At 35.6% G+C, this 26,770-nt stretch overlaps 3 protein-coding genes across 4 annotated transcripts; 1 reads left to right on the top strand and 2 right to left on the bottom strand.

Moving 5' to 3' along the window:
• The first annotated feature begins 13 nt into the window (after window positions 1–13).
• LOC141846142 (homocysteine S-methyltransferase 1) lies at window positions 14–5,427 on the top strand. Its single transcript, XM_074734136.1, has 7 exons — window positions 14–241; window positions 1,810–1,866; window positions 3,112–3,317; window positions 3,766–3,895; window positions 4,380–4,583; window positions 4,723–4,794; window positions 5,046–5,427. The coding sequence occupies exons 1-7, from the start codon at window positions 77–79 to the stop codon at window positions 5,187–5,189; spliced, it is 978 nt and encodes a 325-aa protein (XP_074590237.1). The 5' UTR covers window positions 14–76; the 3' UTR covers window positions 5,190–5,427.
• Window positions 5,428–6,317: 890 nt separating this feature from the next.
• Window positions 6,318–11,471, bottom strand: LOC141846143 (transcription initiation factor TFIID subunit 13). Of its 2 annotated transcripts, none has more exons than XM_074734138.1 (6): window positions 11,352–11,471; window positions 10,976–11,105; window positions 9,157–9,194; window positions 8,389–8,448; window positions 8,021–8,095; window positions 6,318–6,677 (listed from the first exon to the last, which is right to left on the bottom strand). In XM_074734138.1, the coding sequence occupies exons 2-6, from the start codon at window positions 11,079–11,081 to the stop codon at window positions 6,567–6,569; spliced, it is 390 nt and encodes a 129-aa protein (XP_074590239.1). In that variant the 5' UTR covers window positions 11,082–11,105; window positions 11,352–11,471; the 3' UTR covers window positions 6,318–6,566. The 2 variants fall into 2 exon arrangements, with proteins under 2 accessions (XP_074590239.1, XP_074590238.1); XM_074734137.1 differs by having other exon boundaries at window positions 10,976–11,099.
• A 1,567-nt stretch (window positions 11,472–13,038) lies between these two features.
• Window positions 13,039–26,511, bottom strand: LOC141846512 (nuclear pore complex protein NUP155). The gene is made up of 13 exons (XM_074734555.1): window positions 26,328–26,511; window positions 23,998–24,167; window positions 21,776–21,902; window positions 20,711–20,973; window positions 18,990–20,595; window positions 18,710–18,922; window positions 18,224–18,480; window positions 17,257–17,668; window positions 15,809–16,002; window positions 15,346–15,703; window positions 14,278–14,496; window positions 13,802–14,130; window positions 13,039–13,438 (listed from the first exon to the last, which is right to left on the bottom strand). Exons 1-13 carry the CDS (start codon window positions 26,484–26,486, stop codon window positions 13,318–13,320), a joined length of 4,428 nt encoding a protein of 1,475 aa, XP_074590656.1. The 5' UTR covers window positions 26,487–26,511; the 3' UTR covers window positions 13,039–13,317.
• Window positions 26,512–26,770: the final 259 nt, after the last annotated feature.

The raw sequence follows: 26,770 nt of genomic DNA, 5'->3' as shown, positions 1-26,770 counted from the left end.
ACCGCCTTTTCAATTCGAGCGACTGCCGAGTGGTTTCGCGTCGAAGGGTTTGGAGACGACAGGGCGGCGAAGAAGGATGGGTTCGGAAGCTGGCGCGGTCGAGGAGCTGCTCGCGAGAAACGGCGGCGTAGTCGTGATCGACGGAGGCCTGGCGACGCAGCTGGAGGCGCTTGGTGCGGTCTTCAACGACCCCCTCTGGAGCGCGCTCTGCCTTATTCGAGATCCGCACCTTATCAAACAGGTCTGGTCTTCGTTTCTTATTCTGGCAGAATGTACGCTGTGATTTTGGATGTGGTAAATTTATTCATTTAGGATGTTAACATTTAGGAATGCAGAGATCGATGTAGAGGTTTGTTTAAAAAAAACGCGATTTTCTAAGGCTTTGTCGTATAAGATTGTTAATCCAATGAAAGAGGAAGAACAAACTGTGGATATCTTGTTAAAGGAAGGTAGTTGTTTTTTTCCCTCTTTTTTTCTTTTATTTTTAAAAAAAAAAAGATTATCGCCAGTCAAAACTATTGCCTATTATTCGTAGTGGTCAGAAAAACATGGATTTGTCACTTATTAGATCGTAGGCTTAACAAAACTATCCTGGAAAATGTGACAATGGCACATATTCAGTGTGCTATCTAGGAAAATGAAAACTGGAAGTCTAATCGGACTTCTTATCCAAGTGAGTTGAAAATCTTGCTGCATTGTCGAGAAAGGAGCAAAGGAGCTTTGCCCTTGCACTAGCTTTGACAATCTAAACATTTTATCAGGTTTTATTATTGGAGAACTATATGTAATTATCTTAAGGCATGACGAGTTCAGAAAATGCTTGTAGTTGCATGATAAGGCCATGTTGCCTCCTTTCGACATAGTTTACCAAGGTAGGTGAGTACATCACCATGAGTATTCTTATGACAATTTGTCAAACATTTAATTTTATTTAGAATACTGTAAAACAAGAGAAAATCCAAATATTAGTAAGGCAAGTTTAATAGTAACAATCATTATGCATAATTAATGACAACTATGAACACGTGTGAATTAATTAAATTAATTAAAGGCATACTTGAACCCATGGGCTACCTTTGTGGAACCGAAGTGAAATCAAAGCAATTGTTTGTGATAGTGTCTTCTAACTTTTGAGAGGCTCGAGATGTATGTCCACCACGACTTATTTTGTTAGGATTGTCCAAATTGAATATTTAATTTTATAAAATTTTGTCACATGACCATGTTCAACTCATTATTTAAGTTCATTGTCAAATTGTTGAAAAATCTTAATGTGTCCCAAATTGGCCCTTGAAGATGTTAATTTTTTTAATGTGATAACTAAGACATTTCCATCAATTGAGTGTTAATGTTTATCACCCTTGGACTCTTTCTTGATGAAAGTTTCAAACTAATCTTTCCTTTTGGAATGAGGGATAAGAAAGGAATGGGTTAGTAGTATAAAAGTGAAGGGTCACTTCAACAATTAATTTTATTCCATGCATTCTCTGTCCAGTGATCCATCAAAGGTGGACATTAAGACTCTGAAATTAGAAGACACTGACGACCACAACAATTGTTTCGATTTCACTTAGGTTCAAGAAGATAAGCAGATTAATTCATGCATGTCCATAAGTTGTTGTCATTAATTATGCATAATGATTATTTCTATCATTGTGTGGTATAACTCATCTTATTGGTGGCATTATCCAGCTAATTTAATTACTTGTTTGCTGCTATTAATACTTATTTTATCTTCAAAAATTTGTTATTCATTAATCAAGCCAAGAGTACTAACATTTGATCACCTTTCATTCGAACTGCATGCAGGTTCATCTTCAGTATCTTGAAGCAGGTGCAGATATACTGGTGACTTCATCCTATCAGGTATGTGATCTACTGGTCGAGTGAATTACCTGCAAATGTTTGGAACTTCTTCATACTTGAGTGATGTGCAAAGATATATCATAAACTATTTCAGCATTTCTGTGATTTTGTATTGGATATCTAACCAATCCAATAAAATTATTTCCAAGATCTCAAATAAAATCATGTTATATCCTCTTTGATAATTCCTCTGAATAACTACAAAGAATAATTTTACCTGCCAAACAAAATTGTAATCAATAACTTCCATTAGATGTCTTTTTTGGTATTTGCACTATTTTTTCTCTAATCTCTTACTAATTTCAGTATTCCATGGTCTAGATGTGATCTTTTAGGATACAATTCCTGATTAGTCACGTTATTACCTTGAAATAATTTTCTTGTCTTTCCCTTTGAGTACCCAAGCTAGAATTCATGATATGAAATTCTATGGCATGTGGAACTATTGCCAGTAGAAGACATTTGAGAAAATTCACTAATATCTTTTCCTGGTATCATCAGACTTTTAGCAAACATCACCTTAAGATATTATTTATTGGTTGATGACTTTTCTTTTTTTTTTTTTTATGGAGAGCAATGAACAGGAATACTCACTGATCATTTTAATTTATGATATACAGACAATATACTGGCAAATATGCATTTAGTTTGTTATAAATTTCCCAACTTAACAGAAACAAGGAACAGGTATATGACCAGCCTGAAACAAGAAGTTTAATATCTTAATAGGTTAGAAAACATTATGTTGAAATTGTGAGCATTTGAGTTCACGAAGTTGATAATCCAGTAGCATGAAGGAAGAAAGTGTGACCCAACTTAAAAATAAACATAAGAAAGTATCCAAGTCAAATGAATGAAGAAACCAAGAACCCAGGACCTAAAGCAATTCCAGCAAAGTACAATCTGCTACAAGATGAACCAACTTCTTGTCATCCACCAGTCTGTGTTGATACATACTAGATACATTAGCACTTCATTATGCTGCAAACTGGATGATCATGTAGATCTTATGGCTTCAGGTAAGTTCAGGTATGGCCCACTATAGGGAGAATGAGACTTTTCCATTCAAAATCACAGCCAGCAATATCTTCATGTAAGAGGAAGAACACAGTCTTCACTCTCTAGCTCCTGGAGAGATTTTTTTTCCTTTTTCGTTTCCTAGTATTTGAGTTGCAAAGGGGTATGAATATATGGTTCTATTATATGGCTGAGGTCCCACTCCTTTTTGTTGCTTCTCTTTTACAGGCAACCATCCCTGGATTTTTGTCAAGAGGGATGTCCCTTGAAGAAGGAGAGTTGTTACTTCAAAGAAGTGTCAAACTGGCTCTGGAAGCCCGAGACAGTTTTTGGAAGCTTGCACAGCAGAATGAAGAAAACGATTACAATTGTGCTCTGGTGGCAGCTTCAATCGGGAGTTATGGAGCTTATCTTGCGGATGGTTCAGAATATAGGTAGCCTATATATATAACATACAAATTGCTCTTGCTTTTCAAATCATGCTAAGTTTTACCTAAGTTAAGTATCATGGATGTATTATGATTTGTTTTGCCCTTTCTCACTTCATGGAGACTAATTAATATGAACATGGAAACCAAGGATCATTTAGAATGATACTTAATATCAATACTATCAGCTTTTAGGTAAAATGAACTAACTTCACACAAGCCCTAAACCATCACCAAGAGGCATGGATGTAGATTAACCCACGAGCAAAGCCATTATATGCCTGTTACCTATACCTTCATAGGCCCAAGCTATACATCCATACTCTAAATGGAGTTCACAAGTCTATTTTTCTGCATCTCTCAATTTATAGAATATTAGGAAGACTCATGTCTTTTACCATATTATTTGGGTATAATCTCGTTGTCTAATGAATATGGTATCTCAAAATTACAGTGGGAAATATGGACCAGGCATTGACTTGGAAAAACTAAAAGATTTTCACAGACGGCGGTTGCAAGTTCTTGTAGATGCTGGTCCAGATCTGTTGGCATTTGAAACCATTCCTAATAAGCTTGAAGCACAGGTCTGCTGATTTTTTCCTCATGTTGTTTGCCTCTCTACTGACTACCTAACACAAGTTACTCAGTAGAGTTTGAATAATGTTGACAAAGTTTTCTGATTCTCAATACTTCTTTCTGATTAAAATGTTCTATATTTTAGTCACAAAAAAACTGTTTTTTCCTCCAAAACAAGAGGAACATAAGGAGGCACAACCTTCCAGATAGATCCATCTTCATAAATGGAATATCAACCACTAATTTGGGTCCTGTTAAAAGTTTCAGATGTGGACTAGCCTCCTCTCCTCTCTAACATGTTGTTCTTGTGTAGAAAGACAAGTCCTGTGAGATAAAAGGTCCATTGCTCGTTCTTTTGTAGAGCACCAAAACAAGGAAAAGTGTCAATATAGTAAAGTTGGATGCGAGTTGTATTAATGAACACCAGCTGTATTTTACTCTAAATTAAAAGATATGGGATGATTCACAGCTTTAGTGTCATTTTATATGCAGGCAATAACCGAACTTCTCGATGAAGAGAACATCCAAATTCCATCTTGGATCTGTTTCAGCTCTATGGATGGTGAGCATTTGTCGTCTGGAGAGGATTTTAAAGATTGCCTTGACATATTGAATACAAGTGAAAAAGTCAGCATTGTTGGGATAAATTGTGCATCCCCACTATTTGTAGAAAATCTCATTCGTAAGTTCAAAAAGGTTCGTCAATAATTCAGCTACTCATCCTTAAAAGTAATTCAAGTCATCTGTCTTTATCATTTTTTATTCTTTTCTTGATTATTTTTCTCTCTTTTCATCAGATTTTATTATGATCATTTTCATTCATTTTTTCCTTCAGCTAACAAAGAAACTATTAGCTGTTTATCCAAACAGCGGCGAAGTGTGGGATGGCAGAGCTAAAAAATGGCTGGTGAGTTGATCTTGAATTTACTAGTCTCAAAACATATCCTAAGTTCCCTGTACATAGTATACTGAAAAATACATACAAAATCTTGTGGGATTTCGAAAGGGAGCGACCACTGCATCGGGGATATTTGATTATGCGATAACTTCTGTCTCATTTCAGACACCATGGGACTTACTATAAGATGTGAATTTAGAGCTTTGCTAAGTGTTTGCCTTTGTGCATCTGATACCATGTGATTTTTTTTGTCCTGGCAGCAACCAGAGTGTGCAAGCGAGAAGAGATTCGATTTGCTCGCTAAAAGATGGCACGAATGCGGTGCTAGTCTTATTGGAGGATGCTGCCGGACTACGCCTAGCACCATAAGATCAATTTCCAGGTTGCTGAAGAACAAGCCATGACTGGTTTTTGGTTCTTGACAAGTAAGGTTAGTAAGCTAGTGATGTTACAACGGAAAAAAAAATATCGGCAAAGTTTTCACATTGTGAATGCAAATGGTGAATGAGCCGGAGGACTGTGCTTTATGAATTTTGATTATTTTAGCTATCGAAACACTTCCACACGGAGACGCAAATGAATCTAACGTTTGTGTAAATACAAGTTATTTAGCACAATTTCAGTAATCAGGAAGTACAATGTTTGATGATCCACTGATTTGTGCTCTTCATCACATTTCCACTGATTCTGATTATCCGAAATGGAAAACTTTTCATTTCTCAACCAGAGAATAATCCACCAGTCACTACTGAATAGCATTGCCAATCTACTCAACATATTTCATTCAAAATATACTTCAGCATATGCCTATACGGTCGCATTTGTGAGGAGGTAAATCAAAACAGTTGGCCACTACGAAGAAGAGTATTGCTTCAGCTGCATTCGATGATTTCAATAAATGTTCCGTACTAATTAATTCAACCATGCTCCGATTGCATTCATCCTTTGCACATGACATTGTGTTTTATACATTGCAATAATAAAAATACTCTCTGATGTTTTTAGGGATGTGATGTAAAATATAAACATTCAGAGGAATAATAAAAGGATTAAGATTTGAATTTTATTAAAAGTTGATTTTGAGTGTGTATAAATTATGTTCTAAATTTATGTGATAACTAAATCAAGTGGAAAGATGGTCTATCTTCGGATTTAGTTGGATGAAATTCAAAATCTAAATTATCAAAAAAAAAAAAACTCACTCACTGATGGCCATTTCACCAGAAAAGAAGTAGAATTAGAAACTCTATAAGTTGCGGAATACTTCTCAAATTTTCATTTACATAATAATTAGCAGCAAATGATGATCATCATTAGTAAATACAAAGAATGATTCAACTGATCAAACACTGAAAATTCATCATGTGTATTATTACATCACGGCATATTAAAATTTTTAATTAATTAAAAATTATTTATTTACATCATATAAATGTATTTTAATGCATTCTATAATCAATTATTTCTTCATGTGTTAAAAAACTAATAAATTATTTACCAAAACCCAACCATCTGTAAATATATTTTAAATATATAAAAATAAATATTATTTAATTAAAGCAATGAAGCACTAAGTATTTCTTTACAGTAAGAACACGAACCAGAGTTGTGCTTTTCTTAATCAAAGGATTATATATGCTCTAATTCAGCTACCAGCTCAAGTTACAATCTTTCAGTTTTTTTTGGTTATATCAAATATTCAATTTACACCGATTAATCCATATCACCTCTTGGGATAATTATATTGCAGTCGATGATCCAAAGAGTATAACTCAAAGCCTTCATTCAGCATTTGCCAGAGAGTCTTCGTTTACATCGAAGGCTTTCCTTGCTAGTTTAAGTTCTTCGTGCATGGCCAACAGTTCAGACGACCGACGGAGCTTTGGTGGATCCTATTCATGAAAACCAGAACCAAGAACTGGGTGAAATGCTCAACTATATAAAAAGAGTTGACAAGCTGATAAGTATTTCAACAGTTAATTTCTTTTTTTGTAGAATTAAACTAGAAGAACACTAAAGAAAGATGCTAAAGGAAGTTTCCACTTTGAGCAGGGATTCAATTTTCCAATCTATTTTTTTTTCAAAGAAAAATAAGGTAAAAGTCAAGAAGGCGTTCCTTTTATTCTAAATCGTCAAAGGGGCGCCCTACTTCCATATAAAATAACGAAACTATCCTTCAATATTGTTCCCATTATTATTTCGTCTATATCTCTCATTTAAATCTTGAATCAACCGGACGTGTCATAGTTTTTCATAGTTGTTACACATGTTGTAGCAACTACAATATCATAGCTGCTACAACTACAACAGTTGTATTTCATAGCTACTACATGGAAAATAACCTTAAATAAAGATGACTAAAATTCTTCATAGCCTTCAAAAAGCCTTTAAACAATATTTTTTTAACCTAAGATTGAGTCGTTATAGATTACACTTGATAACAAATGTAAATCTCTAAACGAACTTCGATTTGATATATTATGCATCTCGTGGTTCAATCAGAGACAAAAGTTATGATCTCTCAAAACTTACCTGCCATTCACAATTATAGCAACTATAGTACAACTGTATAACACTTATGAAACAGTAACTGTTATAACTATGTGACAACTCAATTGTAACAATTACAAAACCATAGCTACTATAACTGTGTAACAGTTACAATTTCGTAACTGCTATAATACACCTTCGATTCAAAATGTTGACAGAAAATATAAAGGAGAGATAATAATGAGAATAGTATAATGGAGGATAATTGGGTAATTGTACATGGAGGTGGAGCTCCTTTTTGATTAAAAAATCAAAGTGGGGCATCGTCCTAATGATTCTAAAAATAAATGACAACTTTTTAATTTTTGCCCAAGAAAAATAAACAAGATTCCGAAACTTTTTTTCATCTAATATGTTGGTTTTTAATCAGCCATATGGGTGAGTGAAGAAGTTGTTATTCATTAACAATCTTGAATCTGGTTATACAATGGGGAGTTCAATTGTAGAAGAGAGAATTTTCTTGCCTAAAAGTAAATTCTATTAAGACAATGATGAACACCAACCAATTATTTTGTGATTATTAGTTATGGATTAAGATTCAATAGGGCCAAAGTTGCATAATAAAGTTAATGGAGAATGAATGAATCCCTAAATTCTTAAATGACCATAGGAAATCTAGTAGACCTAAAATATTTTTAAGAGGAAAAAAAACATGGATCCAGTTTCAGAATTCAACACATCGTACCTTCCGAACGAGATACAAGAAATCTTCAGTCAACAGCCTTCCTCTCTTCGTCGCAATGTTTTGTGCTTTATGAACCTGCAAATTCAGGTAAACGGTGCGACCAATTTATTCGGTTTAGCAAGTAAGCAAAGGATTGCACTGCATAAAAGACCAAAACAAAAAACTACATTGCAGATGCCCAATTAAAAGGTGAAGCCACTTTATTCAGTTTCGCGAGCAAGCAAGGACTACATATCACATTTATTGTTATGAGAATTATATGGTTTCAATTGCGATGTCCTCATGAATACATCAAACGTTGTTTAGTGAATTCACATGTTCGTAGTTGTCATGGTAGTTGGAACCATTAAAAAAAGACGACTAGTTACCATATCGGTGATGTATTCTGTAACAATGTCCTCCACCAAAGAAACAGTTTCTGGAAGAGGCTGCAGAACCATAAACAAAGAACGACAATTGAGATATAGAGAAGTTCAATTCAACTGGTGCAGTTATTATTAAAATGTTCAAGAAATAAGAATCATATAGAATAGTGTCATTCGGTCTTCAGAACTAAATTGAGTAAGCAAGTTTATTAGGTGACATTGAAAGGTCCTGTTACACATCAAGAAAGATCTTTTTCTTCAAAATATTGAGTCCTGTAACCTGAAGACAGACATTAACTGGGAATTGTTACTCATCCCTCCAAACTAGTTATAGTCAAGTTGCTCCAAGGTGCTTGGTCGACCTCTCCCCTATTGCATCTTGAGAATAATAAAAAAATCCAACTCATTGGTGCACTTCTGTGGTGCACTCGAAACTGAATGGTATTCATCTGTGATATGAAGAAATTTTAACGATTTCCTTGATCACAACTAGGACTATTTACATCTTCAAATTCACTTGTACTCATATGACAAGGGTTCGAAATCTCAAACCGTGCCGATGTTTCAATCTTTGATTGAAATAATACTGTTTTGGTATCATGCCGATGTTTCAATATATGGTGCCATTGATTTTTATATATTTTTGAGATTTTAACATAAAATCGTAAGTGAGATGCCTAAAAGTTCTAAATTGCGAGTAAAAGATAATAAATGATGGAAAAGTGGTAAATAATAGATAATAAACAAAGATTAGACATATGGAACACTCACATTTGCGTCATCTCCAAAGCCATACATCATGTGTTGCACTGCATGTGGAATTAATAAGGCAAATCAGGAATTACAGATGAAGCATTTTCTGTGTATATGTTTGCATAGGTTCTTCGCAAAAAGTTACAAGAAATAGCACCAGAAATGAAAGATTGTCCCATGAAAATACCAGGCATGTCACGTAGTACTCAATTCAGAATAAAAAAAGGTGCTTCAACTAATATCATTGTTAACATATTGTGACAGCAGGCCTGGATCGAGCCTGTATGATCCAAAGATGCAATCATCTGCAAGACATTGGCTGAAGATTTGATTTATTTAATTCCTGTTGATTTTAACAACTGGCTTGTTTGTTTCTTTGGATGACTTGCAATTGGTTCTAATTTGTGACTTGTGTGCTTTAGGAGCAGGCAGTGTAAAGGGTCTTGGCATCACTTGATCATAACTAAAATGTATTGAATATTGAACATATTAACGCAAACAGGTAAGCATTTCACAAATAAAACAACCTTCTCCTTATCTCAGTCTTCAAGAAGATCCATGGTTTATTACTTCTCCAAAAAAACACAAAGATCTTGCATTCGTCATCTAATAATTAAAGATAGATAGTCTTGCAATTCAACCTGTTCCTCATCGTAGAATAAGGGACCGGCTAGGTCATTCACTACAACTCATTAAAACTCTTTACCAAAGCTATGATACTAAGACCTCACAACAAAGAAATGAGAAAACTCTTAGCTCATGATAGGAAGAGGACAAGGGAAGCCAGATGCCCAGTCATAGAGCCCGACCACGGATGGGTGCTAACATTTTCTTCCTTCTAGCGCAACCCAACCACAAAATCTTGCTCCTTTTGGCTTGGGTCCATGATGAAAACATATCTTTGATCCCCTATTTCATGAGCTCTATAACCATTGAGAGCTTCACCATTCTAATCTCATGGCATATCTCAAAATAGAAGGTGATACAAGAAATTTTTATTTTTATTATAAACTCTACAGTTTATAAGGAGTTCCGGGAATAATTATTATCCAATAAAATATGCACTCTTAGGTTTGCATACAGTATGCATCAGATTAACTGCTTCAACATGATAATTTAATTCCATGCAGCTTGAAATTGTCATTAGTCTAGCATTCAATATCCCAAAAATAATGCCTTCAACATAACAAATATGAATTAATACTCAGTAATAGTAACATGTTGAGTTCAATATGAATATATGGATGACGGAACAATGTGAAGGTTTCCGTGAGAACCTATTTTGGGGTCTTACAGCTTCAGGATCGATCTAAATCCTTGCACACAATCCTTTAATATAAGGAGAAAAAACTCAGAGATTACTCATAAAAACTTTGCTGATAAGCAATAATGAGTAGAATTGTATGGCCCATTTTCAACGCACACTTGATATCTAATTCGGTTTTTGCACAGACATCAGACAAACAACCATAAAACAAAAATGGTGAAGAATGTCTACGCAAGCACGAAGCATATATATATTATTTCAGAAGCATCATAGAGAACTATGGCAAGGATCGGCAAAGGCTCACAGGAGGTACAGATGTTAGCAAATCTATTCCACTCAGTTCAGTCAGAGAGAACATTATAGGAGGCGAAAAATTAGGAGATAAAACTAAAAAAAGTAAAAGGATAGTAAAGGCAGTGAATGATAGACATCAAACTAACTGTAGTCTGTAGAAGTTTGCATATCTGGCTATGCAGCCCAAGTTGATGATAATAAAACCTAAAATATATGAACAATATCTGTTTTCTAAAAAAAGCTCTGAGGACGAATAAGAAAGATTAGTGCACTCACAATCTTTCTGAAATACACCACGCTTGCGCTTGAGCGAAGCTTCCGACGCCTGAGACGCGCCTACCCTTGGTTTTGCCGGAGGGCCGGAAGAAGACGAGTTGTGCATCGGGTGAGCTACGAAATTCTGAATTTACAAACAAGAAAGCGAGAATGCATATCATGTTCGCATATGTATCACAGGAAACCCTAAGAAACACCGGAATTCAGGAAAAATGGAACCAAAGCGAGAATGCATATCATGTTCGCATATGTATCACAGGAAACCCTAAGAAACACCGGAATTCAGGAAAAACGGAGCCAATCCAATGTGAAATCCGAACAGAACAAGTGCAAACCTTCAACAAAGCATGCGAAGAAAAACGCTTGGAAGACCTACCTACGGAATGACTTAACGGGGATAGAAGCTTCGAGGATCGTATCCGGAGTTGGAGATCGGCGATGGAGAAGATGCGGAAGAGGGAGTTGGAGATCGGCGATGAAGAAGATGGACTCCGAATTCTACTGGCGATTGCGATTGAGGGCAGACGATGGTACTCCGATTTATAAAAATTATATTTAACTGTATAAATTTTTAATACGTACAAACATTAACAGAAATACTAAATCTATATTAAACGTATAAAAATTAAATTAAAATTTAACTACAAATTTTTTAGTCAAGTTAACAACAATATTTTAGAAAAACTATTAATTTTATTTTAATAATAGAAATAGTATTTAACTTTTGTAAATAATATTATGGATCTTAAATAATTATAAAATTTTATTAATTTTTAAAATATTTTAGACACTTAATTGGTTTTAACTAGAAGCAACCCATAAAAAAAAAATAAAAACTCCACATAATAAAAGAGCAGAATAAATTCATACGATGAGAGTTCGATTCTCACATAAAATACTATCGTATATATATGTAGTACCCAAATCACTCATACTATGAAGCCACTCCTCGAGATCCATCTTCACTTTTCGAATTTACCAAGTGGGTTGATCTGTATGACCGAACCATCCAATCTAGGATTAGCGATGAGAGTTTGATTCTCACACAAAACACTATCATATGTCTTTGACACTCAAATCACTCGTGCTGCTAAGTCGCTCTTCAAGATCCATCTTCACTTTTCGAATTTACTAGATGGGTTGATATGTAAAACCAAACCGTCTAGTCTAAGATTAGTCAGATGCAAGACAATTGCCGCAAACAAGAGCCAGACAGTCAATTGCCTAGCCGTAATTTTACAACTAGCAAACCACCATTTCACAACCATGCGACGAGGATTTGATTCTCACACAGAACACTACCGTATGCCTACGATACTCGAACCACTCATGTTGCCAAGCCACTCCCCAAGATGCATCTTCACTTTCTGAATTTACAAGGTGGACTAATCTGTAGGACCAAACCGTCCAATCTAAGATTAGTCGGACACAAACCCGAATACCTAACGGGAAAAAGTGTGTAATCAGATAACCATGAAATCACAATCAAACAAGAGCCAGACAATCAATTGCCTAGCCACAATTTTGCAACTAGCAGACCACCATTTCACAACTATGCGATGAGAGTTCGATTCTCACACAAAACACTATCGTATCCCTACGATACTCGAACCACTCATGCTGCTAAGCTGCTCCCCAAGATCCATCTTCACTTTTCGGATTTACCAAGTGGGCTGATCTGTAGGACCAAACCGTCCAATCTAAGCTTAGTCGGACGCAAACCTGAATACCTAATGGAAAAAAAAATATGTAATCAAACAATCATGAAATCACAGGCAAACTGACCATGAAGCTTACGGTCTGAGCATGAACTCACAATCGCCGCAAACAGGAGCCAGACAGTCAGTTGCCTAGCCGCAATTTTGCAACTAGCTGACCACCATTTCGCAGCCACACTTGGCCACAATTTCGCGACTGCAAATGCTTGTTACAGTTAAGTGTGTGATATGAAAAATTGCCTTAAATGATATCATACACCAAAACGGTATTTGAACAAGAAGGTTATCCAACATTTACTAAAAACATTGAAATGGAAGTAAATAACTTGAAGAGAAGTGGGCATTCGATATTTATTTGATCAGTAAACTTACCTGTGGTATCAGAGAATTTATTTTACCAATGGTGAAGAATAGCAACTAAACTTTCATTGTTGCAGAATAAATACCTCGGGTAAAAAATTTACTCGATCAAATGCGATACAAGGTAGTGCGACAACAGAATACAAAGTCTCCTTATGATACACAATAACCCAAAGAGCCGCAGGAAGTCGTTGGAAAACAAAACTGCAACTTTGTTGTTAAGTGGCACAGCCCAACTCACAAATCTCCCTATGATGCAGAGTATCACCTTAAGTGTTGCTGAAAGTCGTTGGAAAAAAGAACTTGTTCAAGTTCTCGAAAGCCTCTGTAAACCGGCTCGATCAGATTCTGCGGAAGCGGCAAGCATCGTACCTCAGTCATGTACCTGCCAGTGCAAGTTGAAGATTATGAAGAAAGAAAGCTTTGAGGGAGCAAGTAAATATATGGCAAATCTTTTTAAGTAGTACCCTAGAATTTAAGGCCATTCTAATATCTTCAAAAGAGAATAAGTAGAATCAGCTGCAATCATTTATTTATTAACCTTTATGAATCAATACTTGGAATTTTTTATTAATCAACTTTGGTCACAAAAAATGAAACTACCCACAAGATACGATCAGAACAATTTACCATAGGAAAGAGGAGAATGAATAGGGGGATGAATTTCTGCATTTAAACATAGATGTGTATATCTGAACTTTGTAGTATAGAATTGAAATCATGCTACTTGAAGGGGGGGAAAGCTTGCCTGTTTGCTAAACTTGTTATCTTATCTCGAGCTCCTTGATTGACGATTGCTCTCTGTTGTAACGAAAGTGCTCCGCCTAGAATTGAAGCAGCACCAGCAGCTGTGGTTCCTAGTGTAAGCGCAAATACAGAACTAACCCACTCTTGGAGAACCGCTAGAATGGATCTCAGAAGACGGAGTTTCAGGTTTGGTGAAGGTAAAATAGCTCCGTTTGATAAAAGCTGATCGTATGCACTTAAAACAGGCTTTGGCTCATCTTTACAAGCAGCGAGAAGTGCCCTAGCAATATCCTCATCACCAACAAATTCTACTCCTGAAGTCAAACGTTCCTGACAAAGATGTCCATAGAGCATCAAAATCAGCAGAAGCTAGTATGATAACGTATATTGCGAGACAAATAAAGCAGAAAAACGTGCAAATATTGACAGAAAATTGAACTTTGATAAACAGCATCAAGATGAGAGCCCAAATTTTACCGAAGCAGCCATCTCAAGACGAAGACAAATAAACTCTAAGGGCAAGCGACCTTCCTCTCCAGTATAGATATTTGAACCAACCCTCTTTACAACAGAACATGCTTCTGCAACTCCACCTCTAGAAAGAGCCTGATCAAGAAGCCTTGCCCAGGTCTCTCGAACAATTTGGCTATCAGCATCCCCAGAATAATTTGAAAAGTTGAGCATTTCCAGGCATATCTAAGATGATAGCATTATGAGCAACATGAGACAACTACACTACATTCGACGAATATTACAGATAAAGCATTATACCAAAATCATTAAGAGAAAGTTTCTTTATCAATTTTCATTTACAGAATTCAAAAGTATCAGGAAAAAAAGAGGAAACCTGACTCACATGCATGCCATGCAAATGCAAAACTAGTGTTTACCAAGGCATCATCCAAGAAATTATAGATACTGATAAAAACGCTAATTAAATTGAAATATGTCTTATTTAGCAACTACATTAAAGTACGTTTTCCAACCATGGAATTGTGCAAATTCAAATCTATAGAGTAATACCAAGATCTTTCATCCCACTCTAACATCCCAAAATCATGTCTTAAATGAAATATTACATACATTTTTCTTTATTGATACATATATATTGTATTAACCAAGTACCACTATCAGTTTTTTTACAGGCACAAAGCCCTAAACAAGCTGAAAGAAGGTTAAGATATAAAAATATTAATTCTGAATTATTTCATGAAGATTTCACCAAAGAGACAAATTAATCAACAAAAGCTATCAATACAGAAATGTTACTCTAGATAAAAATGCTGCTTCAAATTTACATTATCAAATAGACACACTATCTAAAAAGATGATTTTTTAATTATGTCAAGTATTCGATTTAGTTTATGATAAGACTCACGTTTATTTCCAGTTAATAGCATTTCAGAAGTCAGAGTAAGTCATTGTTATTCCCTATTCCTCAAATATCTTCCTCCCAGTTCATCCAATTGGGCAAAATGAAACATTGAATCATAGCTCAAAAACACCAAATTAACCAAAAGTCATTTTTGAATCAAGAGAGAGTACCTCCCAAAGCTTAAATGGAATGGCAAACTCATTATATAGTTGACTAATGCTCTTCAGCTCCTGTGATAACTCTTTTACCCTCTCCTTGGCACTCCCAGCAATGTTCTCATTGATTACCAGGTTGCTCCTGGGAGATGGATCATCCAGAGCAATTTCACTGCTCCCTGGAGTGTTTTCTAGCATTGATACTATCTGTTCCAGCTGCTCTTTGATTTTGATTTGGAAACGAAGAACAGCATGCTTTGCTTCAAGCAAATCAAGTAAGCCATCATCTGTGGCATCCGTGCTTGAATGAACAGAACTAATAGTGCTATTTGCAGTTTTTGCTTGAATAATTGCATTGCTAAGATATAGAAGTCTAGTTACAAGAAAGCACGTGTTAGCAGGAATAAATTTTAAATCTTTCTTAAAATGGTTCAGGATTTGCATTACATGATTAACAGTCAAACTATCAGACACTAACCTCTGAGCCAAAGTAGGGGACTCTGCAGACTCAGAGCCCATTTCTGCCAACTTATATAGCACATGAGCAGCAAGTAGATGCTGCCGCTTGAGGGAATAGTATCTTGCCAATAGATTATAATATTTTGACTGACTAGGTGCCCTTGGATCTCCTACTGAAGATGATGTTGATCTTACAGCATTGACAGCTTGAACCTGAACCAAAAATATAAATAACACTAAGAAAACATGAGTCTGCATATATGGAACTACAGAATGTGTATCTAATAGTGCTAAAAGCAACAAAACAACCCTAATTTACCTAAAAAATATAAGGTTCTTTAAAAAAAATATTAACAACATCTAAGCCTACCATGCTAGCAAGAATTCCATCTACAACAAATATCCAATCAGAAAATAATACAATTTCAAAGATGCCAAAGACTACTGACATGAACAGCATGTGAGAGACAATATAATGCCCAAGCTATGCATGCTGTAAACGCATATACAGCACTCATCATAGACCACTCATGAAAATAAGATAACCAAAAAGAACATCTAACATGGAGAGCCATGCTGCTCCCAACTATTTGAGGTAAGCTGAGTTGTTATCCAGCTGTCGACTTTATGCAAGGCTATGACACTAGTCCTGTACAAATCTTTTGAATAAAAATTCCGTTACATAGAATTCTCATTCCCATCGTTCTCACTGCACTGCTCGCCTTCTAACTCTAACCGGTTCACCTTGTCTAATTCTAGAATTTAATAATTGCCTTTGAATGTTAACGCTGTCTTAACTAGTAGTATTTTTTTTATTTTACCATTCTACCAATCTGATATATTCATCTTAACATTCTCATCTTTACAATAATTTTTGTGTTGTTTCCTAATCACTCAAAATTCTGGGCCATAGTGTACACAATTGGTTGTACCAAAGTCATAGAAGTTCACCTTTCACCCTAAAGGAAAAACAAATAACTACAAAGAACAGAAAATATGAAAATTTAAGGAACTCCCAAAAAATCAAACACAAGGTAGTTAAACACAATACCCATTCTGACATCATACGATCACATGAATACTGCAATGGCACCCTGTTAACGGATTCATAAGTCAGTTGGATCTTTACCATATTATTGTATACAGGATTCAGAGCAATTACTGCACTTTATTAGGATTATATAGCATATACTGTAGAGAAATGCTTACACTTCATCTGGACTATGTAACATATTGTGTCAGAATGATGAATGCACATGATCATCGTTCTGTGGGATGGAAATCCTATTCTATAACCAAGCAGCTTAATTTGATCTTTGTTACCGGTAAGAAAATATTTAACAATTTACAAATATAGAAGGGCATCCATTCTCATATTCCTCCGTACTTATATGGATGGAGCAAATGAATAAAAAGAACAGCAGGATACAGACTAACAAAACTATAAGATTCACGAAAAGAACATACTTCCTGTATAAGCTTATGGCCAGCACTCTGTAGAAAAGGGACCAAATCGGAACCCCCATACTCTAGCAACTCATTTTCAAGGCCCAAGTCAATTAGGGTCCTATATAAATGTTCATGAAATGCTGTGTCAGGCCATTGGACACAAAGCTGAATTATTTGTCGAATATAGTTGTCCCGAGTAGCCTGATCAAGTGAAGGCCCAGATGCAATTTGAGAACTGTTAAACTCTTTATTGTTTCCATTTCTTCCCGTTAATGAACGAAGGGAATCCATTACTATTTCATAGCATTGTTCACGAAGAACAAGTCTATCAACTTGATGACCTGAATCACCATTGAGGTTGACCATGTCAGCCTTGCTGTCAAAAGCTTGAGCCTTCTGCAGAGGTAACCGTACTGCAGCTTCATAAAATCTACAGTATAGATTAAAAGGGCACTGTCATATTTACTTAACAGTTATACACAATGAAAAGAATACAACAATTTACCAGCTGTGCATGCTAGATACTTTACATCATCTAACCAATATGTTAAGGGAACCAGCATTGGTTCAGAACCAAGATACAATATTGCATCTGCATCGTGCTGAGAAATGGAAATGCATTGAACCTGTCAGTGGTCCTAACAAGCCAAAATGGAGGCAGGAAAAGCAGCAATCAAAGAGGAATCAAGGAGCAGAAGAGAGAGTGAACGAGAATAGGAAAAAGATACAGATAAAAGGAGAGAGAAATAGATAATAAGAGAGACAAAGAGAAAGGCTATAGATATTAAATGGCTTTGGAGCATTCCAATGGGTATACCCAGTCCATATAGTGATTACTGAAAGGGGGTTGGAACAAAATGTACAAGGGACATTTTAAATTGTTTAGAACAAAAAGCTCTAAGATAGCACATAACTTTATAAAATTGCTTCTTGTATGCAAAGATTACCCGCAAATCATAGCTGTATTGCCAAATAAGTAACTAACCTTAAGTCTGCAAATCTTTTGCATATAGTAACAAGATGGGCCAGATCTGCAGATTCTGGACTTTTTATAAGGAGTTTGAAAGCATCTCTTGCTAGACTTTCCTTCTCGAGTGCATTCATAGTTACAGAAGCTTTCTCAAGATACTCAACTGCTAAGAAATAGTGGTAGTTAGCCTCCTTGTAATAACTTGGACAACCCTCTTTTAGATTCTCACTAATCTCATCCACTGTGCCTTTGCCATCTGGGCCAATGTAGTACTGGAACAAATAATCAAGTCAGAAAATATTAGCCCAAATACTACGGCATCTTTATACATGGTAGCATGAATAGATGAGTTTCTCATCTTGAAGAAAATCAAAATCAGAGGACAAGAAGACAGAAAAAAAAGATCTAGCTTGTATTGCATTTTATAACCAAGAACAGTTAAATATGCAGCAGTGGACAAAAGAGAAAAAAAATAAAAGGTTGTGGAATTCATGACTTTACCTCCATAAGTGAAGTAATAAGTCGACTGGCAAGTCGCTCACCCTCCTCTGAACATACCAACTGATTGAATGTTAACTGAATTAATTTCTGACGGACATTATTATCAAGACCCTGAACTAGGCGAGCAACATTGTGTTGGCACAGTATTTGAAGTAAGAAAAGTGCTTCACTAGATCTCCTCAACAAACGCCTAAGACATTCCATTGCTCTCACCTGCAGCATTAATTAAGATTTCAAGAAACAAACAAAAGGTATCTTATCAAAATTCATAACTGTTTACCTCCATGGCAGCCAATTCTGCTGGAGTATAAGCAAGCCGCTGCCTCTTACTTGTTGCAATTACATTCCCAGAATCAGCATTTCTTGTTTGTATGCCAAACCAGTTTCTTTCTCCATAGAGAATAGAACCAGAATAATCTCCTATACCAGCGACATAACCATATAGTCCCCTTCTCTTGTTTCTTCTAGATCTTAAAAATTGCTCTAAAGAATGAATTTTAATTTCAAGAATCTTCATTGCATCAACTGAAAGCCTGCAGAGAATAACCCCTTCTTCAAAACGACCATCACGACCTACTTTACCACGGACTACCATGACAGGTAGTTCCCATAAAGGAAAGAGCAGCCTAGACGAGCATAAGCAAAGCCCTTCATGTGCACCAGAAAACAAGGGTTCAGCCTCCTGCACAACTTGGCCCATGCTAAAACCTCCAGACGTAGATCTAGCACTTGTCAAACCAGTGGTACCATCAAATTGTGGCATTCCAACCAACCCTGGATCCTCAAATGCTTCAGCTGCCTTTTCAGAAACTGTACTGCTTAGAAGATTTCCTTCGGTGAATACCAAATCTGCTGCCAGCATCAAACACATTGCTGCAGCTTCTCCACATCCAAATCTATTAAAAAATTCTTCAATGTGTGATCGTGGAGCATTAGACTCAAATAATCTTCTCAGAATGTCAACCGGCCTGTTGAATACTAACTCCATTAGACCTGTGGCACTGAATACCACAGCCCTTCTCCTTGGAAGGATATGCTGGGTGGGAAGATCCCCTCTGGCCCAAAGTTTCCCAGAAGCTGTTTCAGATGATTCACACAAACCAGCAAAAGCTTCTGCATCTGAGAATAAAGATTGCACCGTTATCGCAATATCTGGCAGGGGTAAAACATCTGCTGCAAAAAGCATCCTCCCTTCAATAGGCAAAGATGATACTAATTCACGTAAAGCACGATTGTTTCTTGAATTCATCCCAAAATTGTTAGAAGCAGATGGCTGCCCACTAGAATCCTGATTCACAATCAGAAGAGAAGACATACTTGATGCTGATGAATCTGAGAGTACCAGAGTGCCAGCTGAATAAAAAGCTGCTTCCACCTTTAAAGTCATATCCTCAGGTTGAGCCCTACCGGATGTGGGTGTGGTACCATAATTAAGCCCAGCACCCACCCCTAATGGAGGTGAAGGCCTAGTCGCAATCACTTTTAAACTTGAAGGCCTTTGTGAAGAACCACCAATGGCAGAGCTATTTCCGCCTGAAGAAGTAGAGAGATATAGTCTCCTTCCATCTGACAGGACAGCAATCATGTGCAACCTCTTTGATTCAATCGTAGATATTGGAGCTATACAAACAATTGTTGGTTTTCCACCACGTGCAACAGTTCTTGATCCAGTAGGCCGTCTAGCTCCATGCTGCGTCTCACGTGGATCAATCAAATTTTTCCCTTCAGCAATTTTTGATACAAGACCTTGCCCATCTCCTCCAAGATCAAATGCTTGCAGTTTCATAGCTTCTGTTCTTGTATAAAGAATATGCCTCTCATTATCAACAACCATGTTCACTATTGGATCAGCAGCCCCAAACTTAAAGTCATTTGGCAAGATCCATCTGAACATATGCAGAAAGATATTTGATAAATCACTTTCAGCACAATTATATAAAACACAATCATTAAAGAAACAAACAGCAAATTTTAGCTAATCAACATATACCAATGATGCACCTTGATAGAAGACTTCCAAAACTAGTTGTAAGGCAAACCTTCCGGCAACGTTTACGCCAGCCTGAGCCAATTGAGTATTGCATTTCATAAATATGCCCATCACGACCACCTAGAAATATACGGCCTTTATCTGTGCATGTGATGCAGGTCATAGTAACTCCATCTGAAGGAATTCTATACTCAGGTAATGGTTGCAGTGAAATCTCTGCAAATGGATCTGATCCATCTCCACTAGCCATGCAGCATACTCCAATGAGAATCAACTGTGAGACAAGTAAAAACTAGCATCATTTTGAAAGAAGTATATGTCTTAAGATGAAAATAAATTAAAGAAAGAAAACCAAATTTACCAATGTAGCTTGTGCTTTACCGGCTTATCTAGTGACAATTGATAGACAGAGAAAAAGTTTGAAAAAAATATTTTACGCCTACACTTCAAATTTATAACCATATATATAATGGCAATTAGCATGTCTAAAACATGAAATTACTCTGAGAAAAGGAGAACAATTGAAGAGAAGCCAAAGCAAACAAGGAGATAACACATATGGAATGTACTAGAATATCAACATTATGTGCATATCTCTGTCTAACTATCTTTCTAGCCTTTTGTGGAAGTTAACCCAAAGAAAAGAATACACAAGGTTCAACTTTTTGCAACTCAAGTCAGAAACAAAAGCAGCGAAATTGTATCATACAGCAAGGTTGCACTCAATATGAAATTGACAAGAATAATAGTAAACTTGCCTCTTTCATCCCACTTGCATAGAATATAAAATTCGCGTGTTTTGTTTAATGTCTAAGCTATTGAGAATCTGTACATACGAGATTATTGTCACATCTTTCCAAGTCAAGCAATTCCTTCAGTTGCCCAATCTTGACATCTATATGTTTTAAATCAAGAAAACACCATCACAGTTCACAAGTGCACTGCTTATTGATTATTTCAGAGAAATTTCTTGAGGAATACTAAGAACATTGATATATCATACTAGAATAAATTGCCAACATATATTGCATTAAATTCAAAAGAACCTAGCAAAGAAGATAACAATGTTCTCGTACCTCAACAGGAGTTGCTAACACTAAGAGATACTGTATTGCTTCAACAAAAATTCCAGGCCTTGTTCTGGCAAGGCTGACGGCACAAATAACTTGTTCATCAGCACTGTACTCAGGGCATTGTCCATCCCTTTTCATGGAGAAAATGCATAGTATCAGACAAACAAGTGTAAGTGGGAAAAAAAAAGGCTCAGCTCAAATAAACATTGAGTTGGAGGTCAAAACCAGTTAATCAAAAGTAAAGAAAATAAATTTTCACACAATTCAGTCAAAGGCCAATGTTAAATTGACACCACATATACAGGTAACTGAATCGTAGCACATAGTAATAATCAGAACCTGATATTATATAAATGTGATTCTAGTCTACAATTAAATAAGATTCACACTAGATGGCAAAATTCAAAAATTTCAAAGCGCACAAAGAAAGGAACACCTAATCAATAATAAACACCAAAATACTCTAGGATATAATAGAAAGAAAATTAGATATAGACAATTCACAATGAGCCTATTCCTAAGTAGCAGTTAACTAGTAATCAAGTTACACAATCAGCACCAGAAAGATTAAAAAAAAAACATGTAAGATTCTGAACACAGACAACGACAAGATGCATTTTGCAATGGCATGTTCAGTCGTAGTCAATGTTCTTTTTCAGGACCATCCAAAGTGAGGAGTTGAAAAAAAATGTTTTTTTATGAAAAATGTTTTTTGGATGAACATACATTGTTTTTTATGAAAAAAAATGTTAATTCTAATAGGAGGTGGTCAGGATTCGTGAATTCTGTGAAAATGATTTTATACTGTCCCTTTATTTTTGAAATGGAGTGCATTGCAAGTGGAGCTCCTTTTTTAGTTGTTTTCCAGGACCATGATTAAGGCTGGGGGCAAAAGGCACTAGAAACAAATAGGTGGAGAAGGAAATGTTTTTCCTCCATTTCCATGGGAAGAAAAGAAAGTGGGAAAGCCAGAGGAGAGAGAAAGATTTGATTTCTCTTCCTTCCCCTCAAATCAGGTCCATCCAAATCAAGCAAAGAGTGAAAACCAACTATTTTTTAAAAAATTAAAATTTTAATTTTTTGTTTAACTGATTATTAGTTGTCTCTTTCAAGATTTAAAAATAATAATAATTTTACAAAATAAACTCTAAGGAAATTATGGGAAAGAAAGTTTTGTACTTTTCTTTCCCCTCAAGGAAACAACATGAGGGAATCACCCTATTCTTTCTCTTATATCCACTTCGTTCAATAGCAGCAATTCTTTCTCCTCCATTTTCTACCCATTATAGGAAACTCAACCTAAAAGAACATTAGACATTCTTTGAATAGCCAACCCAATATTTCAAAAGCATAACAAGCGATATGGAGGATTGAGCTATTGCATAACACGTGTAAAGCTAGCAAAATTAGACACAACCTGCCAACACACTGTGATCTGACCCAACCCAAAACACAATTAACAAAAGACAAGAGAAAAAGTGATTCAGCATGATATATATAATTGATCTTACACCTTAATAATAACACTTCATTTAAAAAAATATTAATCTTTAATTTCATGTAACTTAATTATTTAGTTGATCTTACACCTTATAAAGTTATTTTAATATATATATAATTGGTTTAATGATATCTAATAAAATTTTATGGCATAGTTAACGCCACACAAAGCAAATTGTCATTGATATATATGGTACACAGACACATGCATCCATGTTTTTGGGAACTTAGTTATATCCACAATAATTATTAATATCACATGTTAAAAAGCTAAACATGCATCTATAAAATACATCACATTAAACAACTTCATCAGTCGATGTAAACCTTACGTTTATGACTTAAATAGTTAAATTTATCATCCTCAACAATTATTTTTTATTTAAATTTTTTTCATATGAACCAAAGCAATTACATATAATGCAAGACACACACATATATCGATGGCTGATGCAATCCATATAAGCACAAAAATTATATATTGACCTCAAAAATACATAGAATACGCTTCTAGTTTCTCTATTTAGTGAGATTGATTTTATCAAACAATGTGATTTTGAATTTAAGAAAATCGAAACTGGTTTAACCCACACAATCCTTACAAGACCATAAGAGGATGTTATGCAGTTCCTCATGGTATAAGCTCATGCAGTTGAATAAGAGGAATATGCAGAGAATTTTCGAAACAATGGCCAATCCCAAAAAGATTAAACCATGGCATATACCATTTATCAAAACGCCAAAGGAACAGAGAATCATCAACTGAAGCCCAAGCTCTTCGAATCTCTGGGAAAATTCCACAAATGGCTGTTCCTTCACCACCAGATGCATTATATCTTTCAATTAGAGCTGGAGGTAATTCACGTGTATCTGCAACTTCAACTATAGAAGGCCACTGTGGCAAAATTACTTGTTAATATAACAAAAGTATATAAAAACAACCATTTCCACAAATGGTGGAATTAAACTAGAATATATATATATAAATAAGAGATCGATAATTTTGTTCAAACATTTTGAATGGATAAGAAAGAGCAACATGTGTTAAAGTATTACAACATTATAGAGCAAGAATGGCAGACAACCAAGAAACAAGGAGGTAGAGGGAAAGGGAATCTCAAGTACTTAATTCCAGAAATTAAAGCACATAGTTGCTATTGAGCATATATGAAGTCATAACAAATGGGCAAAACAGTGATGAGTTGATCGAAGTTTAAATATATATTAAGAAAATAGGTAAATGTAATCCAGTTGCATAAGTGAATCCAAGTTGAGATATGTGTATCAAAGTCTGTTAGGGATCCTACCTAGTGAACGGTTCATAAGATCAATAACAGGACCTAAGCATAAGGTACAAGATCCTAAAATTTAAGAAAAATAGTTTTTTTGAGACACTAAGCATTTAAAATTTATCATTTAACATAAATTTTAAATGCCTAATATTAGATGAGCATTGCAACATGCATTATCCTAATATATGAAATATAATTAAATTTATTCATATAGTAAATATATGTTCAAAGCAACATAATGATTTAGGTGTTGCATTTTTGTATAGCAAGTAATAATTTCTAGAAAATCAATAACAATGTTAAAGGCTAAAGAATCTTTCAGGTTAGAAGTTAAAAAGAATTCTCATACAATTAAAATTACTAAAATTATGAAGAAAAAAATTGAATATTTCAATGAACATCAAGATTTGAAAGATCTTTGATGAGCCTAAGAACATTCACCTAAATCAAGATGGTCAAGATTTAAATCTTACTAGGACTGATGAGAGAACATAGGCTCATAAGATCATAAGCCAACTTAGAATATCTCAGCCAATTTGAACTGTAGGGGTTGGAAGATCCTGAGGTCCATACCATAATTTTGATACCATGATGTGTATAAACATATAAATATATTAAAGTTGTGTACATAACTTGGCTCTGGTGTATTATGAACCAGGTACATCATAAACATAAAGGTAAATGATAAAGTAAGCCTTGGACAACCTTAGTGTCTCCTTAAAACATATTCAAAATGCACTACTGTAACCTTTTGCCGACAAATGTTTTTGAAGGCGTTAAGCACAACGAGCTGCTAAGAGGTTGTATGGACTAGGCACAAAAGCACAGTTGAAGAAATGAGGCACGCACTTCAATACTACCAAGTGATTTACATGTGAATATATCTAGGTACATGGCATATAACACATAGTTACAGAAATGTGATATTTAAACTAACATATAGCTCATTTCTTCGAGAACACTTAAACTAGAAAATCTTGGACTCCTACAGAATCCACTCCTAACCCCATATTTTTATTTTTGCATAGATATAAATTTTCTAATGGATGCTTATGATTTACTTCCTCTTTTGCATTCTCTTCCTGCATCTTTCACTAATTTCATCTCCATATGATCTAGCATCACCTACCACAAACCCTCCTCTGCCTTGCATTTCTTTTCTTATTAACTGAATGACAGATTAAAAGAATCGGTCACTCATCAAAAACATCAATTTTAAAGGACATCCTGACCTGCTCCACTTGTTTACTAGGGAGATGAAGCCAAGTTACAAACTATCAGGCTGGAATAGACTAATACCAAACTTGATCAACATCAGTCCGTGAATAGGGAAACAATTAATAATTTTTAAGAGTAGCAAAGTGATTCTTAGTGCTAGTCTTGCTTGGATTATCCTACCAAGATTAGTGAATCTACAAACTACAACTCAATAGAAGTGTGCGATTCGAAATCTGGAAACTGAAATAAACAAGCACCCACCAAGTGTACCTTTCTGACAGAAGTAACCTATATAGAGAATATACTTCTCCAAAATATTCTTTTTCGTAAAAGAACAAGTGTTCCTAATCTAAAACTCGATGTACATTATCATATTCCGTACGATAAGATTTATTCAGAATCAACACCCACTGTCTGCAAATCAATCTCTTAAGTTAACAACATACTCAACTTGATCAAACCCTAGGCAACAATACTTCCTCTAGGAATCCCAACGAAGAGAGAGAGAGAGAGAGAGAGAGAATGTATTAACTCTCTGGGGGTACCTCTTTGGGTAGGGTAGAGTAGGGGTGACTGGCATAGCGCGAGGCTTCAATAGCCTCCTCGAGGTCGAGGCGGCCGGCGACGTCCCTGCCAATGCGCTCGCTGATATGGAGACCGGCAGAGGCTACATCCAGCCCCACGGTCTCGTCGCCCCATGCCATCACACGATCGCCGGAGGAGGACGAGCAGCTGCCGTAAACCCTAGCGAGCGGGAAGAAAAAGCTCTAAGAATTTGCTGCAAGTGGAACACCACGACGACCACGTCAACGGATTAATTAAATATACAACCAATCAAAACAAAGAGCGGCGGTAAAAAATAATTTTATTTAACGCAGAAAATAAAAATAATATATATATAGATTATTGATATCTTACAATTTTTTTTTATATGATCGTCCGCGATAAAATATTTCAAATGTCCGAAAGGGTTTCGCTCGGAATAGTA

The sequence above is a fragment of the Curcuma longa genome, chromosome 15 (assembly GCF_044706935.1).
Source record: "Curcuma longa cultivar G26 ecotype Majalengka, Jawa Barat chromosome 15, ITB_CL_G26_1.1, whole genome shotgun sequence".
NCBI lineage: Eukaryota > Viridiplantae > Streptophyta > Magnoliopsida > Zingiberales > Zingiberaceae > Curcuma > Curcuma longa.
The sequence above is the reverse complement of the archived record's forward strand: the minus strand, read 5'-3'. Positions and strand labels throughout refer to the sequence as shown.

What these genes read in the sequence shown, in the direction of transcription:
- LOC141846142 (XM_074734136.1), top strand. Translation starts at nt 77, where the DNA reads ATGGGTTCGGAAGCTGGCGCGGTCGAGGAGCTGCTCGCGAGAAACGGC. An exon ending in CTAATAAGCTTGAAGCACAG is followed by an intron (nt 3,896 to 4,379) that starts GTCTGCTGATTT and finishes TTTTATATGCAG; the next exon opens with GCAATAACCGAACTTCTCGA. An exon ending in GCAGAGCTAAAAAATGGCTG is followed by an intron (nt 4,795 to 5,045) that starts GTGAGTTGATCT and finishes TTGTCCTGGCAG; the next exon opens with CAACCAGAGTGTGCAAGCGA.
- LOC141846143 (XM_074734138.1), bottom strand. Translation starts at nt 11,081, where the DNA reads ATGCACAACTCGTCTTCTTCCGGCCCTCCGGCAAAACCAAGGGTAGGC. An exon ending in TGGTGTATTTCAGAAAGATT is followed by an intron (nt 9,195 to 10,975) that starts GTGAGTGCACTA and finishes TTCCACATGCAG; the next exon opens with TGCAACACATGATGTATGGC. An exon ending in TCTTGTATCTCGTTCGGAAG is followed by an intron (nt 6,678 to 8,020) that starts GTACGATGTGTT and finishes TTTCATGAATAG; the next exon opens with GATCCACCAAAGCTCCGTCG.
- LOC141846512 (XM_074734555.1), bottom strand. Translation starts at nt 26,486, where the DNA reads ATGGCATGGGGCGACGAGACCGTGGGGCTGGATGTAGCCTCTGCCGGT. An exon ending in TGTTAGCAACTCCTGTTGAG is followed by an intron (nt 20,974 to 21,775) that starts GTACGAGAACAT and finishes CTTGTCTCACAG; the next exon opens with TTGATTCTCATTGGAGTATG. An exon ending in GTCTTGAGATGGCTGCTTCG is followed by an intron (nt 14,131 to 14,277) that starts GTAAAATTTGGG and finishes CATCTTTGTCAG; the next exon opens with GAACGTTTGACTTCAGGAGT.